Here is a 17614-nt window from a genome sequence, read left to right on the forward strand (position 1 = left end):
TACTGTTACACAAATCTCACTACTTTTTGTGCTATGTTTAGTTTTTGTAAATGAATTTTACAAAAAAAAGTCAGAGAATTGTCTTTATACTAAACTATTTTCACAGCTCAGTATTAAAAAAAACGATAGAATGTAAAATAAAGTGTTATTCATTAGAAGTTAGACTGAACTTCCTCTATTAGTAGCAATAGCCCCTGCAGGCTTTTAAGGGAGTGTTGAGTATAAGTGTTGCCTCTAGGGCGCAGTTTGGGACGCGACCTGTGTGCGCGCGCAGCCGGCGACCTAACGGAGAGGCCGTTAGCACGGTGAGTTCAGTTCTTACAGAACAGGGTTCTGCTGCTGTGGAGCTTAGAGAGAGAGAAATGAGCGTTTGTATGTAGAGCTTTGGAACGGTTTTCTGGTTTAATTAAGCAGCATTTTGATAACCTGGTCTAGATTAATGTTCTGGACCGGTATACTGAACATGGCTGACTCGATAAAACTCACGGACTAACGGAAAGTGAAGAGAAGTAAACAGAGTCCGCCCTGAGGCAGTGTGTGATATCTACACTGTATATAGAGAGTTTATAAACGGACAGTCTGTAAAAAAACTCATGGTATATTTCTGTCCCCAGGAAATTGCATGTATAAATGTACACAGAAAAAAACTGTAAAATACATTTTATTATTAGGCATAGTGTCTTCTAAATTGACCTAATAGCTAAAGTAAGTTGTGTAATTCAAAAAGTTAATAAAAACTACTTAAAATAAATAAAAGAAAATAGCATTTGTTACCCGCCCCCACTTCCTAACTATAAACTTTACCATAAAATATAATTATTAAATTCTTCAGAAATTTAATTTTGTTGCATTGTTGTGTGACTCCAAATCCCATATATGCGTTAAATATATTTTCAGAATAAAACCATAATATTTAGGTTAAAATACACAATTTAGTTGTATCCCTGGGGCTTCACTCATTCCTGTTACCGTAAACATTTACTCCATCTGAAACATTTGGAACAATGTACAAGTTCTACAAGTCACATCTACAACAGGAAATGACACCAGTTGGTTCTTCTGAAGACCATGGGAAGACCACAATTAAGTTCCCTCATTTGTTTTTCTTATGACGATGACTGAGGAGGTCAATGTCAACATTCATTTATTTTACATAAATTAATTCTTGGATCTCATTTGTTTATTTTTAAAATACACATTTGGGGAAAAATAAAATAGGCTCAATGTCCTTGTGCTATTACCATAGCTGCCATTTAGCTTTTTTTCATGATTTTGCTAATTTTATGCTAAAAACTCATTGCCGTTACTTTCAGTTAGTGATGGCAAACCGAGGCTTTCTGAAGCACTCCTAACTGTATCGAAAAAAGGTTCATTACTCGGGGCTTCATAACACAGTGGACATTTAGCGGCATCTGGTGGCCAAAACCTGAAAGTGCTTTGTGTATTTAGTGGACGAGGGGCCTTTTTTTTTTTTTTTTTTTTTTTTTTTTACAGCTTTTTAAACTGTTCCAGTGCATTAACGTGACATTTGAGGTTGAAATAAACAACTGATAAAACGAAATGGCAGCATACTTTGCTGTCTGGATAATTGAATGTATTAAAATAATATATTACACCGCAATCTATTTTAAATTAATATATAATACACTCAGAATGTATCTTGATAAGGCACAGTGGAGAAACTACAGTTCTAAACTACACTATTGCATGTTTCCCTTCACCACGTTATAAATCTGTTATATACCAAATTCTAAAATTATATTAATTATTATATACATCCTCCCAGACAGGATTTATATTTGTAATGTATTAGTCAATTGCCTATTTTTTCCACAGGCAAGGCTCGTGTGGATTTGCTGCATGGGGTATATGAACGAAATAATTTTATAAAAGAATTTAGTAAACTTTATTAAAATAAAACCACAAAAGCTACAAAATAAACAATAATCAAGGTAATTATGCAACACACTATGGGTGAAACAAATATAAAAACTGGCTAAATAAACTGGACTGGGCCAACAGAAACAGGGACCAAGAAAACCTGAAATTAGAGAAACTGCCAAAACAATAGGACCAGGAAGTAGCCAAAACAAAATAACCGGGAAGTAGCACTGGGAATGGGTAAAAACAAAGGGAACACTAGACTAAAAAAAGCAAACAGAAAACTGCTAAGCAGAGCTTATGAAAAAACAGTTAGACTAAGAAATTAAACTGGGTAAACAAACAAACAAAAAAAAATCAAACAGGGATACTTAGGCAGGGAGGAGTCCAGGGAAACACCAGGATCTAGGGAGGACAGACTTGGGAATAAGAACACTTTGTAAAGTAGCAAACCGGCTGGAAACACAGACCATGGGCGCGACCAATACTCAGCGACAGCAGAGAGGAGCTGCGTGCTTATAAACCACTCTGCCCAGGTGAAGTTGATCTCTAATCAGGGCTGGGTGGCTGCGTGTGCGTGCCCTGATTAGGGGATGTCCTTATTTGGGCATCGAGTGCTTGGATTGGCTGGGCGGGCCTGACACAAACTCTTTGTAATGGAAGTATATTATCAAATTAAATAAAAATTTAATATCTTTGGTTCAGTTTAAGGAAAAAAGTAAATTAAACACTGAAATTGTTTTATTTACAACCTCAATTTCAATGAAGTTGGGATATTGTGTAAAACAAAAAATATGATGATTTGCAAAACCTCGTGTGGCGCATTATGAAGCATAAAATATGACACAAGACACCGAACTGTTGAGTAACTGAAGTTGAACATCCAGCAAGGATGGGAAAGAATTCCTCCTACAACGTTTCAACAATTAGTGTCCTTAGTTCCCAAACACGCAAGTGTGATGCTTCTCATTGTCTTTTTTAATTTTACAAGTTTGTTGTACATTTATTTATATTTGTTCTTTACAGATGAATAGTTTACAGAGAGCAGCTTAAAGTTTGTCCAGAAGTCTCCAGAATGGAGCTTAACAACAGTGAAGGTGGATCTTTTGAATCGGAGTGAGTAGACAATATCTGTCAGTCAGTGCTTTAGAACTTGTTACACAGAATTAATTTTGATAGATGTCAGCCAACACAAATACAGTTGCAAAAAAAATAGTACTTGGATTTCTGCGTAAATTGACCATTATATGTGTTCTGATCTTTATGTAAATCGCAACAATAGCCAAATACAGTCTGCTTAAACTAATACCACACAAAAAATTATATGTTTGCAGGGTTTTATTAAACACAACATGTTAATATTCACAGTGAGGGGGAAAAGTATGTGAACCCCTAGACTAATGACTTTTCTAAGAGCTAATTGGAGGCAGGATGTGATGAGATTGGATGTGTTGGTTAAAGCTGCCCTGCCCTATAAAAAACACACACCAGTTTTGAGTTTGCTGTTCTTAAGAAGCATTGCTTGATGTGAATCATCCCAACTGTGAAACATGGTGGAGGGGCATCAGTGTTTGGGGCTGCTTTGCTGCCTCAGGGCCTGGGCGGATTGCCATCATACATGAAAAATGAATTCCCAAGTTAACCAAGACATTTTGCAGTAGAACCTAAGACCATCAGAAGTAAATCAACAACTGAATGGCTTCAACAGAAGAAAATACGCCTTCTGTATAGTCTTGACTCTAAGTCAGGGGTCCTCAAACTTTTAAACTAAAGGGCCAGCTCACTGTTCTTCAGTCTTCTGGGGGGCTGGACTAAAAAAAAAAATATTAAAAACTATTTATCATGTGATACTGGTTGCATAATATTTTCTATATGGGTAATTCATAATGCAGACATTTTAATGATTTATTAAGTAATGATTTCCATTATCCTACCACAGTGCTTTTCCATAAATTTAATGTGAACTGTGAGCCTGCTTCTGGCTGACAAGGCTGTCAATGTCAGGTTCCATGTTTGTTACTGTCAGTCGTAACAAGTGATGCAAATGTTCATCAGAGAGTCTAGATCTCGTTGGACACTTGAGCTGTTTCATCCTGGAAAAAGTCTGCTCACAGATGTAGGTGCTTCGAAAATTTTTTGTCATTTTGAGTGCATGTTTTTTTAGATTTGGGTACGTCTCACCGGGAAGAGAGGCATAGAAATCAACCAAAGTGCTGGACTTGAATGCGTCTTTAAGGTTGTCAAAATTTTGTAATCCAGCCAGTTCCAGCTGGTTAATTGGATCGATGCAGTCAATGTCTTTGGCGTGGGCATAAAGCTCTTGAAATCTCACCTGAAATTCGTGTCGCAAAATTTCCAAGGCCTCCGCACATTTTTCAGTCGGGAATCCAAGTGAAGGTTCCTCAGCTGCCCGTTTCTGTGTAGTGGGAAAATGGCAGAAATTTTTCTCCTTCACATGTTTAAGGAGGAGACCCAGTTTTACTTCAAACGCCTTTACATATGATTGCATGTCACTGATGAGTCTTCCTTTGCCTTGGAGCTGCACATTAAGACTGTTGAGTAGGTCGGTTACATCTGTTAAGAAAGCAAGGTGCCATTTCCATTCTTCATCTGTGAGTTCTGGCACAGCATAAACACGTTGATCTCGAGGAGCAGGTCGTTGAAACGTTTCAAAACTCGCCCTCGACTCAACCAGCGGACCTCAGTGTGGTACAGCACATCTTCGTAATCAGCATTTAGCTCCTGAAACTGCCTGTGGTTAAGAGCATGAGCTCTGATGAAATTAACACAGGACACCACAATTTTCATGACAGAATTCCACTTAACTGCTTTGCAACAGAGTGCTTGTTGATGGATCAGGCAGTGTATGGCGATCGGACGAGGGTGGACGTGTTCACTCATTTCTCTGTTGATACGCGCTATCACTCCTTTCATAGAACCCACCATGCTCAGCGCACCATCCGTGGTCACACTCACTAATTTAGCCCAGTCCAGATCTAAATCCGCCACTGTTTGGTGAACTTTCCTGTAGATGTCCTCTCCTGTTGTCGTTCCCTTGATGCTTTGTAGTCCAGCAAGCTCCTCTGTGACTTCGAACTTATCATTAGTTCCGCGAATGAAAATCAACAGTTGCGCCGTGTCACGCACATTGTTGCTTTCGTCAAGAGCCAGTGAAAAGGAGCAAAGACTTTTTGTCTGAGTTTGCAGTTGAAGGTGCAAATTGTCGCCCATTTCTTCTACTCTCCGTGTAACTGTGGGTGCGGATAGACTCACCGTGCTGAACAAGTCCACCTTCTCTGGGCACATCTCCTTGACAACCGCCGTCAGGCACTGTTTTACAAACTCTCCGTCGGTGAATGGCTTTCCACTGCTAGCTATTAGCTTGGCTACTTGAAAGCTAGCTCGAACTGATGATCTATTTAGGTGTTTTTGTTTTATAAAATAATTTTGCTGAGTCTCCAACACATGTTTCAGTTTTGCTATTTTGTCTGTCCTCACCAGCCCCGTCAGACAGCCGAACTTGCGCGATTCATAATGGCGGCGCAGGTTGTATTCCTTAAACACGGCGACTGACTCGTGGCATATGAGACAAACAGCTTTTTCTTTACATTGCACAAAAAGGTAGTCAGAGGTCCACTGTTGATTAAATACCCTGCACTCAGAGTCGATTTTTCTTTTCCTCGACATTCCGTCAGATGTGAGTCTCAGAGCTCATATGAACAGCACAGAGCGAGTGGTAGTATGTTGTCTGATTACCGTGGGAAATAGCCTTCTGTTTTTTTTTCATCCGTCTACGGAGGCTCTCGATGGCCAATTGTCATTTTTTTACTGTTTTTCCCCCCGTATAGCTAATGCTGCTTGCGCGAGGGGCCAGGGAGCAGGTACTGCTGTTGTAGCTAAAGGGGCTGGTCAAATGAGCGCAGGGGGCTGTGTGCGGCCCGCGGGCCGTAGTTTGAGGACCCCTGCTCTAAGCTGTGTCATAACCTCAAGAAAGTGATTCACACCAGATATCCCAAGAATATTGCTTAACTGAAACAATGTTGTGAAGAGGAATGGTGCAAAATGCCTTCTGACTCTTGTGCAGGTCTGATCTGCAACTACAGGAAATGTTTGGTTGAGGTTATTACTGCCAAAGGAGGGTCAACAGTTATTAAATCCAATGGTTTACATACATTTTCCACCCTGCACTGTGAATGTTAACATGTTGTGTTCAATAAAACAATGTAAACATGTTTTTTTTGTTTGGTATTAGTTAAAAAGACTGTTTGTCTATTGTTGTGACTTAGATAAAGATCCAAACACATTTAATGACCAATTTATGTATCATACTTTTTCTTGCAACTGTACATTATAAATTAAAACATCTAGCATTACCTGAAAATACTAAGAGAGGTCTCGAGTTTGTCTGTTTTTTTTCCAGGATGCAGACTGACAGTGATATGTTCAGCTGTGTGTCTATGAAGAGTGACCGATCCATTGGAAACCCTCCCAATTTCAGTGGAGAGAGAGGAGAACCCAGCTGTGTGTCTATGAAGAGTGACCGGTCCATTGGAAACCCTCCAAACTTCAGTGGAGAGAGAGGAGAACCCAGCTGTGTGTCTATGAAGAGTGACCAGTCCATTGGAAACCCTCCAAACTTCAGTGGAGAGAGAGGAGAACCCAGCTGTGTGTCTATGAATAGTGACCGGTCCATTGGGAACCCTCCAAATTTCAGTGGAGAGAGAGGAGAACCCAGCTGTGTGTCTATGAAGAGTGACCGGTCCATTGGGAACCCTCCAAATTTCAGTGGAGAGAGAGGAGAACCCAGCTGTGTGTCTATGAAGAGTGACCGGTCCATTGGAAACCCTCCAAATTTCAGTGGAGAGAGAGGAGAACCCAGCTGTGTGTCTATGAAGAGTGACCGGTCCATTGGAAACCCTCCAAACTTCAGTGGAGAGAGAGGAGAACCCAGCTGTGTGTCTATGAAGAGTGACCGGTCCATTGGGAACCCTCCAAATTTCAGTGGAGAGAGAGGAGAACCCAGCTGTGTGTCTATGAAGAGTGACCGGTCCATTGGGAACCCTCCAAACTTCAGTGGAAAGAGAGGAGAACCCAGCTGTGTGTCTATGAAGAGTGACCGGTCCATTGGGAACCCTCCAAATTTCAGTGGAAAGAGAGGAGAACCCAGCTGTGTGTCTATGAAGAGTGACCGGTCCATTGGGAACCCTCCAAACTTCAGTGGAGAGAGAGGAGAACCCAGCTGTGTGTCTATGAAGAGTGACCGGTCCATTGGGAACCCTCCAAACTTCAGTGGAGAGAGAGGAGAACCCAGCTGTGTGTCTATGAAGAGTGACCGGTCCATTGGGAACCCTCCAAATTTCAGTGGAGAGAGAGGAGAACCCAGCTGTGTGTCTATGAAGAGTGACCGGTCCATTGGGAACCCTCCAAATTTCAGTGGAGAGAGAGGAGAACCCAGCTGTGTGTCTATGAAGAGTGACCGGTCCATTGGAAACCCTCCAAATTTCAGTGGAGAGAGAGGAGAACCCAGCTGTGTGTCTATGAAGAGTGACCGGTCCATTGGGAACTCTCCAAATTTCAGTGGAGAGAGAGGAGAACCCAGCTGTGTGTCTATGAAGAGTGACCGGTCCATTGGAAACCCTCCAAATTTCAGTGGAGAGAGAGGAGAACCCAGCTGTGTGTCTATGAAGAGTGACCGGTCCATTGGAAACCCTCCAAACTTCAGTGGAGAGAGAGGAGAACCCAGCTGTGTGTCCATGAAGAGTGACCGGTCCATTGGGAACCCTCCAAACTTCAGTGGAAAGAGAGGAGAACCCAGCTGTGTGTCCATGAAGAGTGACCGGTCCATTGGGAACCCTCCAAATTTCAGTGGAGAGAGAGGAGAACCCAGCTGTGTGTCTATGAAGAGTGACCGGTCCATTGGGAACCCTCCAAATTTTAGCAGGGAAGCTGTTTCTTCTGAACCAGGGTAAGTAAAAGAAGCCAACAACAGGTAATTTTTAAAATAAAACCCCAAATAATAATATTAATCATATTAAAAACAGCTTCATTTATCATGAAGTGGTAAGACACTACAGACTCGTCCCAATTAAGACAGTCTTGGCAATAATGACCCATTTATTTATGGTAAAGGACCAAAATTTGATTAGACCAAAACAGGTTGTATTAGTCCAAATTATCTAGGTCATGGTCCGGTTCTGCCGCGTGAAAACACTTTTCTAGATGGTCCAGACTTTTGGACCTAGTAAAGGATGTGGAGGCAGGCATCTTCACCCATTTAACAACAGAAGAAGAAAAAGAAGCAGTTTTGTGCTAAAATCCAAGTCTTGCAATTGTATGAGCACAAATGTTTATGCTTGTAACACTGCTTATGCAGGTTAACACTTTTTATAAAAAAAAATAAAATGAATTTGGGTGAAATCTGTTACACTCAAATTGCTACATGACATGCGTGCACTCAAAAGAGAGTAGGATTTCGTCACAATAACTGGAAACGCAACTCAATGAGAACATTTTACAAACCAATTAGTGTCAAGAATTTATAGAGATGCAGCTCACATAGATGATGAAAACAGGAGGTACCAATGTTTTTTTAACTGCTCACTAAACTGCAGTGTGAAGCCCCTAAACTAACAGATTAAATGGTACAATCTAACAGAAACACAAACCTTTGTTCAGTGTCAGTTCAAATTGTGTCTATAAAGGCACAGTGTTTGAAATTAAGACACAAATCCTATAGTTCGAGTCCTTCATATTTCCAGTTAATAGTCATGTATGAAACATTTTTAACTAGTTACTGTTTTAACAGTTTATTCTGGTCAATTGGCTTAATAATGTTTGTTTTGTTGTGTTTGAACTACAATAGGCAGAAGGTTGAAGATGAGCAGCAGGATTACTACCAACCAGTGGGTAATGTTCTAAACAGATTCTCAGAAAGACACAAAAAAAGCATGAAGAACAAGTACGAGAACCTGTTTGAGGGACTTAAAAACCAAGAAAATAAGACTCTCCTACACAAGATTTACACACAGCTCTACATCATAGAGGGAGAGAGTGAACAAGTAAATGAAGAACATGAGGTTTTGGAGATGGAGAAATCACCAAGAAAACACCTACAAGACACCCCAATTCATTACTTGGATATATTTAAACCTCTGCAAGGTCCAAAAAGAGAAACAGAAGAACAAATTACTGGTGCTAAAAGTCTCACACATGAAGCCCAACAAGAAAGACCAGTAGAGGGAGGATCAAACATTCTGAAGATCAGAAGTGTGCTGACTAAAGGCATTGCTGGCATTGGAAAAACTGTCTCTGTACAGAAGTTCATTCTGGACTGGGCTGAGGGAAGAGCCAATCAGGATGTAGATTTGATGTTTATGCTGCCGTTTCGGGAGCTGAACTTGATTAAAGATGATCAGTACAGCCTTCATGGGCTTCTCTGTGCGTTCCATCCTGAACTTAAAGATCTGGACCCAAAGATCTATGAGGCGTGCAAAGCTGTGTTCATATTCGATGGCCTGGATGAAAGCAGAATTTCACTGAACTTCTCAGACTGTGAGAAAGTGTCTGACATAACCATGACATCATCCGTGGCTGTGTTGATGACAAATCTCATCCAAGGAGTCCTACTTCCTTCTGCTCAAACCTGGATTACCTCCAGACCAGCAGCAGCCAGTAAAATACCTCCTCAGTACATTAGTCGTGTGACAGAAATCCAGGGATTCAACGACCCCCAGAAGGAGGAGTATTTTAGAAAGAGAATCAGTGACCAAGAAGAAGCCAAGAAAATCATCTCACACATTAAGACAGTAAGGAGCCTCCACATCATGTGCCACATTCCCGTCTTCTGCTGGATCTCAGCCACAGTGCTTCAGCAAATGATCAGACAGTGTAACACAGAAATTCCTAAAACTCTGACCGAAATGTACCTACACTTCCTGCTCACTCAGATCAGCATGAAGAATGTCAAGTATGAGGAGGAACATGAGAGAGACCCAAAGGAACTGCTGGAGTCCAACAGACCCATGCTTCTGAAACTGGCTGAACTGGCCTTTAAGCAGCTAATAGATGGCAATTTGATGTTCTATGAAGAAGACCTTCAACAGTGCGACATTGACATAACCAATGCCTCGGTGTATTCTGGGGTTGTAACTGAGATCTTTAGGGAGGAATGTGTACTTGGCCAGAAGAAGGTATACTGCTTTGTTCATCTGAGCTTTCAGGAGTTCCTGGCTGCTGTCTATGTAATTTACTGCTATGAGAGCAAGAACATGGAGGTGTTGCAGCTTTTAAATCCTGAGTCTAGAAAGTGGTCTGACACTATTTCCCTGGATCAGCTGCTGAAGGGAGCGGTGACCAAAGCCTTAAAGTGTGAAAATGGACGTCTGGATCTTTTCCTCCGTTTCCTGTTGGGTATCTCACTGGAGACCAATCAGAGACTTCTACAGGGTCTACTAACCCACAGACAGAGAAGCACACAGAGAACCACAGAGTACATCAAGAAACTAATCAAAGGAGATGAAAATGATCGATCTTATATCATAATGGACCGATCTCTTTGTACAGAGAGATCCAGCAGTCTTTTGTTCTGTCTGTCTGAAATGAATGATCAGTCTCTCTCCATAGAGCTTCAGGATTATCTAAAATCTCAGGACTATCCATATAGAAAGCTCTCTCCTGGACAGTGTTCAGCACTGGCATACATGCTTCTGATGTCAGAAGAGGTTGTGGATGAGTTGCACCCAAAGAAATACTACACATCTGCGGAGGGTTATAGGAGGTTTATCTTGGCTGTGTCTTCCTGCAGAAAGGCTATGTGAGTGTTAAAGCTGCACCTTACAACATGTGTTAATATGTCAATATGAACCACTAGTGTCCCAAAAACCAAATACAAATTTAGAGGGGACCGTGCCTTCGCTGTAGTGGCACCTAGGTTATGGAATAGCTTGCCCCTGCACATTAGACAGGCCTCCACACTATCCAGTTTTAAATCGCTTCTTAAAACCTACCTCTTCTCCTTAGCCTTTGATACCTAGAGTGTTTATTGTATTGATTGTTGTATGTACCTATTTCTATTCTGAATATTCTTTTATTTTTATGTACAGCACTTTGTTCTTTCTTCAAAAGTGTTAAAGTGCTATATAAATAAAGGTGGATTGGATTGGATTGGACTAAACACTTCAGAACAGCAAAATGAAATTTTTGATTACTAAGAGTTGTACATTTACTGTCCTTCAAGTATTATAAAACAACTGAATTTTGGGAGGAGGAACATGCATGAAGCCCTTTCTTCTCCCAGTATAATGTCCTATATAATGGAATCTCTATCTCGGCCTTCTATGTTAATGAGGAAGTTACCTCAACATCAATTTGTCTTCACTCTTTAGCTCTGTCATATCCCTCAGTCCTAGCTTTCCCTAGCAGAGAAGGGTCTGACATTGTAAATAAAGCAGATGCTACCTGAACTCCAACCTCGTTCTCAGGAGTTCCATACAGTCTCCTCCCACACTAGTTATGCTTACAGCAAGGTTCTGTCTTTTTGCGTCACCTTGCTGTTGAAAAGGCAGTCACTATGGGGCACTTTTCTGGACAGGGTTTAACCCTAGTTTTGGACTACAAAGCTTTTTATATACAGTGAAATGTATTGATACCCCTTGATTTTTTTTTTTTACATTTTGTCACCTTACAACCACAAACCTAAATGTATTTTAGAGAATAGAGATATTAAGTGATAAACTAACGCAAAGTAGCACATAATTGTGAAGTGAAATGAAAATGATACTTTATTTTTTTTTTTTTATAAAATAAAAATCTGAAAAATGTGATGTGCAAACGTATTCAGCCCCCTTTACTCTCAACCCTAAATGAAATCCAATTGATTGCCTTCAGAAGTCACTGAATAAGTTAATATGTGTAGCTGTGTGTAATTTAGTCTCAGTATAAATACAGCTGTTCTGTATCGACCTCAGTGGTTTGTTAGATGACACTAGTGAACAAACAGCATCATGAAGAGCTAAAGTTGTGGAGAAGTTTAAAGCAGGGATAGATTATATAGACATATCCTAAACAGAAATCCACAGCTTAGGTGGAAGAGTCTATCTGCAGGAAAACTATACTAACTAGTCGTGCACTCCACAAATGTGGCCTTTATGTAAGAGTGGCAAGAAGAAAACCATTGTTGAAAGAAAAACATAAGAAGTGCCATTTGCAGTTTGCCACAATCCATGTAGGAGACACAGCAAACGTGTAAAAGAAGGTGCTGTGGTCAAATAAAACCAAAACCTTTTGGCTTAAATGCAAAGTGTTTTGTGTGCCAGAAAAGTAATGCTGCTCACCAACCTGAACACACCATGTGGTGGCAGCATCATGCTGTTGGAATGCTTTACTTCAGCAGGGACAGGGAAGCTTGTCATTGTTGATGGGAGGATGGATGGAGTCAAATACAAGGCAATCCTGGAAGAAACTATGTTGACTCCGAAAGACTTGCAATTGTAGTTGCAGTGAATTATTTTCGTTCTAAAAGACACTTAAAATCCTTTAATTTTCTCCTAATTTTCAGTGCACCTTATGTATGAAGTTTATCAGTCAGGTTGTACGGAGCAGTAAAGCCATTCCGCTAAAGTGCAGCCTTATGCAGGAGTTTCAACTTTATACAAGTTTCTTCATCGCAGAAGCTGCTAAGACCTTGCTCTTTTGCTGTTCAGAGGTGAGTATTATCAGCCTGTAGCCTACTGCTAACCCCAGCTAGCACTGCTGGTGCAGTATTAGCATTGGCTGAGTATATCGGATTGTAGCCTGCTTGTTTATCGTATTAAAACAAGCTACATGGGATGCACCGCTAGCTAATATTGCCCTGGCTTACCAAAACACTCAGGGTTCCTCAGAGTAGCGCTAGCTGTTAGCTGCAAATGCTAATGCTGCTGCACCCAGTGGACATATGAAAATCTAAGCTTACTTTAAATAAACAGAAGTGCTTTACTCACCAAAATAAACACTTTTTAGGAGAGAAATGTGTAGAATAACATCCAGCGCTCATTTAAGTTTAAAAGAAATTTAGTTTTAAGAATTACAGTTTTGTTTACTTAACTTAGGTTAATTTTACAGTCTGCTGAATTAGAAGGAAAACAATGGTGACATCCCTGTTCCTTACTAGTGATGCATAATGAACCTAATAATCTGGTGCGCCTTACAGTGCGAAAAATTTTGATATGGGAGGCTGAATACTTTTGCATGTCATACTTTTCAGATTTTATTCAGATTTTGAAAACCATGTATCATTTTCATTACATGTTACAATTACGTACTACTTTGTATTGGTTTATCACTTAAAATCTCAATAAAATACATTTAAGTTAGTACATGTATGGTGACAAAATGTGAAATGTTCAAGGGGTATGAATACTTTTGCAAGCCACTGTCCCACTAATGGAGGGACCATGTGCAGTGTAATATAATCATTTAATTATTAGTAGGTTTTTTTCTAGAGTCATTGCAGTCTGTTATAACCAGGTCTGGCTGGGTAGGGTATTCTAAACATGTCTCAGTTTTGTTCTGTTTAGGTCACTGGTACTTTCACATTTGTAATGTTAGGGATGTAAAAATGGAAAAACGCCATTTCTGTAAACTATTTTTCTCATTAGCCCCACCAAGTTGTTCAGAATGAGACGGTCAGATTGGTGCTATACTATGTGATATGTAAATTCTCTTATAGTAATGTGGTCTTTCTAAACCATGATGGGTCATGACCCACTGTTAGATATGCGTTTTAGAAATCTGTGTGAGAGGAATGTTAAATCTGGATGTTATTAAGAACTTAAGTATTGACATTGATATTAGATCAATACTAGTACTTTGGTTTTAATTTAAGGTGATTCATATAAGTCAAGTCAAACCGTTTAAAGTGGTGAAATCAGAAAGCTGATCTAGTTGTGTTCCAAGTTAATAAAACTGGTTCAGTTGTTTGGGTACTTTTTAAAACACCTGTTTTCATATCCTTAAACAGACTCTCTGGCTGTAATCTCACTAAAGACTCCTGCGAGAAACTATCATCAGTCCTCCAATCGTCAGACTCATGTCTGAAACAGCTGGACATCAGTTACAATGACCTGCAGGATTCAGGAGTGGAGCTCCTTTCTCTGGGACTGAAGAGTTCACAGTGTAACCTGGAGATGCTCAGGTGAGCTTTCTCTAAATGTATTTCTCAATGTAAACTAATGAAAAGAGTACAGTTTGGTGTTACTTTAATGTTTATTTCATGGGTATGCTACCTCTTACTTCTGTCATGACTCTTTGTGCACATCAGTATCAAAAAATTGGCCAGTACTAATAAACTCTGTGTGGTTTTAGTTGGCAATTAATTGTGACAGGCTGCAAAGGTACTAATTTGTAGATGCAATAGCAGATGGAAAATATCATCTTTTACTAAACCAGTTCCTCTAATTAAACGGTGCTCTGTTTAATACTCATCTACATTGTATATGAGAGCCACTCTCAATATAATACCTTTTAATTAATTGATTAATTGATCAATTCTGCATTCACAGTTTAGCCTGCTGTAATCTCACCGAAGACTCATGTAAGAACCTGTCCTCAGCTCTACAGTCAGTAAACTCCTGTCTGAAGGAGCTGGACCTCAGTAACAATGAGCTGCAGGATTCAGGAGTAATGCTGCTCTCTGCTGGACTGGAGAGTTCGCATTGTAAACTGGAGATACTGAGGTAAATTTCCTTATAGTATAAAGAAGAAGTGATCTATAAACTAGAGATACTAACAATACTTACATTTTCTTGTTTAAACTACTACTGTATCTTGTATTTCTATCCGTGCAGTTTTTTATAACAATGTGTAGTATACCTTTAATTGTTTTGTGAAATTCGTCTTTTCCAAAAATATAAGCTCTGTTACCATACTTTCTTTCTCTTTGCAGACTAGCTTTCTGTAGTCTAGGGGGGAAAACCTGTGAAATTCTGGGATCAGTCCTACAGTCAGAAAAAAACAGTTTGAAAGAGCTGGATCTCAGTAACAATGACCTGTATGATTCAGGAGTGAGGCTGCTCTCTGCTGGACTGGAGAGTTCACTCTGTAAACTGGAGATACTCAGGTAAAGCTTCTGTCAACTGCTTTGCACATTTTCCAGACTTTCTCTGCTTTAATTCTCCCCTGCTACATGACTTGTTTTTTAATGAGCTCATTAGATGATCAGCTGAGCTCGGAGCAGGAAAAAAGTGTGCAGAGCAGTGGTGCAGGATCTGAGGAAAAATATGAAGTTATTGCAGGGACTCTTGAATTGAATTGTGTGATCGAAATTTCCTTCTCAAATCCTTAAACGCTTAAATAGCCAGATTATCACACACAATTTGAAGTGCATACTTCAAGCAAGACATGAGCACAGAGGTTTGGGACAGAGACCATGCTAACTCTCAGCTGTGGTTGCCTGTGCCTCATAAAGAGTTTAGTTAGTAACAAGTCCAGTCAACAAGTTTCCTCACTACTAAAAGTTCAACAGTCACGCCTCCGTCAGTGGTATTATAACAAAGTGAAAGTGACTGAAAATAAAAGCAACTTGTTCAACATAAAATGACAGAGAGCGTTGTCAGCAGATGATAAATTGTATAGTGCAAAAAGTTTGACAACTTTTGGTTGTCAGGCTTTATATGATATAATAGAAACATCCTGGAGGTTCTTGTCCCTTAAAAATGGAAATGGACTTTTTCTGTACTACTCTTTTGTTTTTCTTTAGGTTGTCTGGTTGTATGGTTGTTGGTGAAAGCTGCTCTCTGGCTTCAGCTCTGAAATCAAACCCTTCCCACCTGAGAGAACTGGATCTGACGTATAATGCGCTAGAAGAATCCATAGTGGAGATTCTCTCTCATTTGGTAGAGAATCCAAACAGCAACCTAGAAAAACTGCAGTAAGTTGTGCCAATCTTTTTGTTAACACTTTAGCTACTGTCAGATCTGTCCACAAACATTAAAAACATATTTTGATGTGGGTACTTGGTCAAGACTCTAAAGTAATTGAGAAAAAAATAAATAAAATGGTGAAATGGTATACATTTTAGTTGTATAAATGTAGCTTATTTGAAACTTCTACACATCCCACACAAACCTACTAATTTTTTAATGTTAGCCTTGTGCCGTATTTTGCCAAGTTTTGTTGCTTTGTTCTTTCTGCTTAGTAGTAGTGTTTGTTCTTTTTTAGGGTGGAGCATGGAGACAAGATCAGGATGAAACCAGGACTTAAGAAATGTAAGTACAGTATAATGTGTGTAAACACACACACACACTGTAATCTCCTTTAATCTGTGTATTTGTTTTTTGTTTAGACACCTGTAATCTCACTCTGGACCCAAACACAGTGAACAGCTTTCTGTCTCTCTCTGAGGAGAACAGAAAAGTGACTAGTGTGAAGAAACCTCAGCGGCATCCAGATCACCCGGACAGGTTTGAGAACTGTCCACAGGTTCTGTGTAAACAGCCTCTGACTGGACGCTGTTACTGGGAGGCTGAGCAAAGTGGAGATGTTCAAGTAGCTGTGTCATACAGTGGGAACGAACGAAGCGGTCCCCGAGAGTTCTGCATGTTTGGATTTACTAATCAGTCTTGGAGTCTGGTGGTCCATAACAATGAATCCTATATCAGACACGGTATGAATAACACTGAGATACCTGCTCGTCCCTCAAGCAGAGTAGGAGTGTATCTGGACTGGCCAGCCGGCACTCTGTCCTTCTACAACATCTCACCCAACACACACACATTAACTCACTTCTACACCCTCCACACCACTTTCACTGAGCCCCTCTATGCTGGGTTCTGGCTTGATGATAAATCCTCTGTAAGAGTGGGTGAGATAGAATAACGTATTACACTGAGCTTTGGACTGGAGATAACTCCTCAGAGAGGGTGAGGAGATACTGATCAGCAGTGGTGCTACAAAAGCGCAGCCAGTTTTTCTTTATCAGAAGAGTAAACAGAATAAAACAGTCTGTATGTAGTGGCCTTTGTGTTGAGGGTTGGGGAGTAACTGAGTACAAGTAATAAGAATCTGTATTCCGAACCCTGAATTTAAGTGTCTGTATACAGTCGTAGTTACATGTAATTCTAACAGTATTAAGAACACATTTATAGCAGAATTATTTTATATATTATTTTATAATACACTACAGTAAATAAAACATTTAGGATAAACCTCATCAGTACTTATTATATTAATTTAAAATGTCTGTAGCTAACAGTCTCTGTTACAACACTGTACTGAATCTGATCAATATAGTTATTATCTTCTTTACTATTGTTAACCACTGACCCTCTTCCCAGCTCTGTTAATCTTGCATGTTATCTTTTCATGATGCATCAGCACTATATTAAATGTATTGAAACAGAACAATGAAATAAAATTACTTTGGTAACTGAAGCGCCTTTCTTAGACTTCACTTAAAAAGTTGGTTTCCTGGAAAGGGATTAAGTGTAGTTGTAGACTTTATTTTTTCTTTCAATGGAAAATCTCCATTCAAAATGTTGTGTAGTCCAAGACTAGTCTTAGTTACTGTCTCAGACCTGCCAACATGTACTCATTTTGTGTATTGGACATGCATTTTGACCTCCTACTACATTTGTACAATTCCATGTTCTAAAGTATGCACAACGTTTGATCTTGCATTTCGCCAGTGTAGTGGATTAAACAGAGGATTCCTGCATCGCTTGGACACACACACACACACACACATACACACACACAC

The 17614-nt window shown here is 39.9% G+C and overlaps 1 protein-coding gene across 3 annotated transcripts; it reads left to right on the top strand.

Moving 5' to 3' along the window:
- Positions 1-254: 254 nt before the first annotated feature.
- On the top strand, positions 255-17289 carry LOC103041688 (NACHT, LRR and PYD domains-containing protein 3-like). 3 transcript variants are annotated; one of them, XM_049482506.1, is made up of 10 exons: positions 255-305; positions 2908-2997; positions 6302-7846; positions 8744-10693; positions 13880-14053; positions 14421-14594; positions 14804-14977; positions 15617-15787; positions 16078-16124; positions 16202-17289. In XM_049482506.1, exons 2-10 carry the CDS (start codon positions 2957-2959, stop codon positions 16732-16734), a joined length of 4809 nt encoding a protein of 1602 aa, XP_049338463.1. In that variant the 5' UTR covers positions 255-305; positions 2908-2956; the 3' UTR covers positions 16735-17289. The 3 variants fall into 3 exon arrangements, with proteins under 3 accessions (XP_049338463.1, XP_049338465.1, XP_049338464.1); XM_049482508.1 differs by lacking the exon at positions 14804-14977; XM_049482507.1 differs by lacking the exon at positions 2908-2997 and having other exon boundaries at positions 267-305.
- The last annotated feature ends 325 nt before the right edge of the window (positions 17290-17614 follow it).

The sequence above is a fragment of the Astyanax mexicanus genome, chromosome 8 (assembly GCF_023375975.1).
Source record: "Astyanax mexicanus isolate ESR-SI-001 chromosome 8, AstMex3_surface, whole genome shotgun sequence".
Lineage (NCBI taxonomy): Eukaryota > Metazoa > Chordata > Actinopteri > Characiformes > Acestrorhamphidae > Astyanax > Astyanax mexicanus.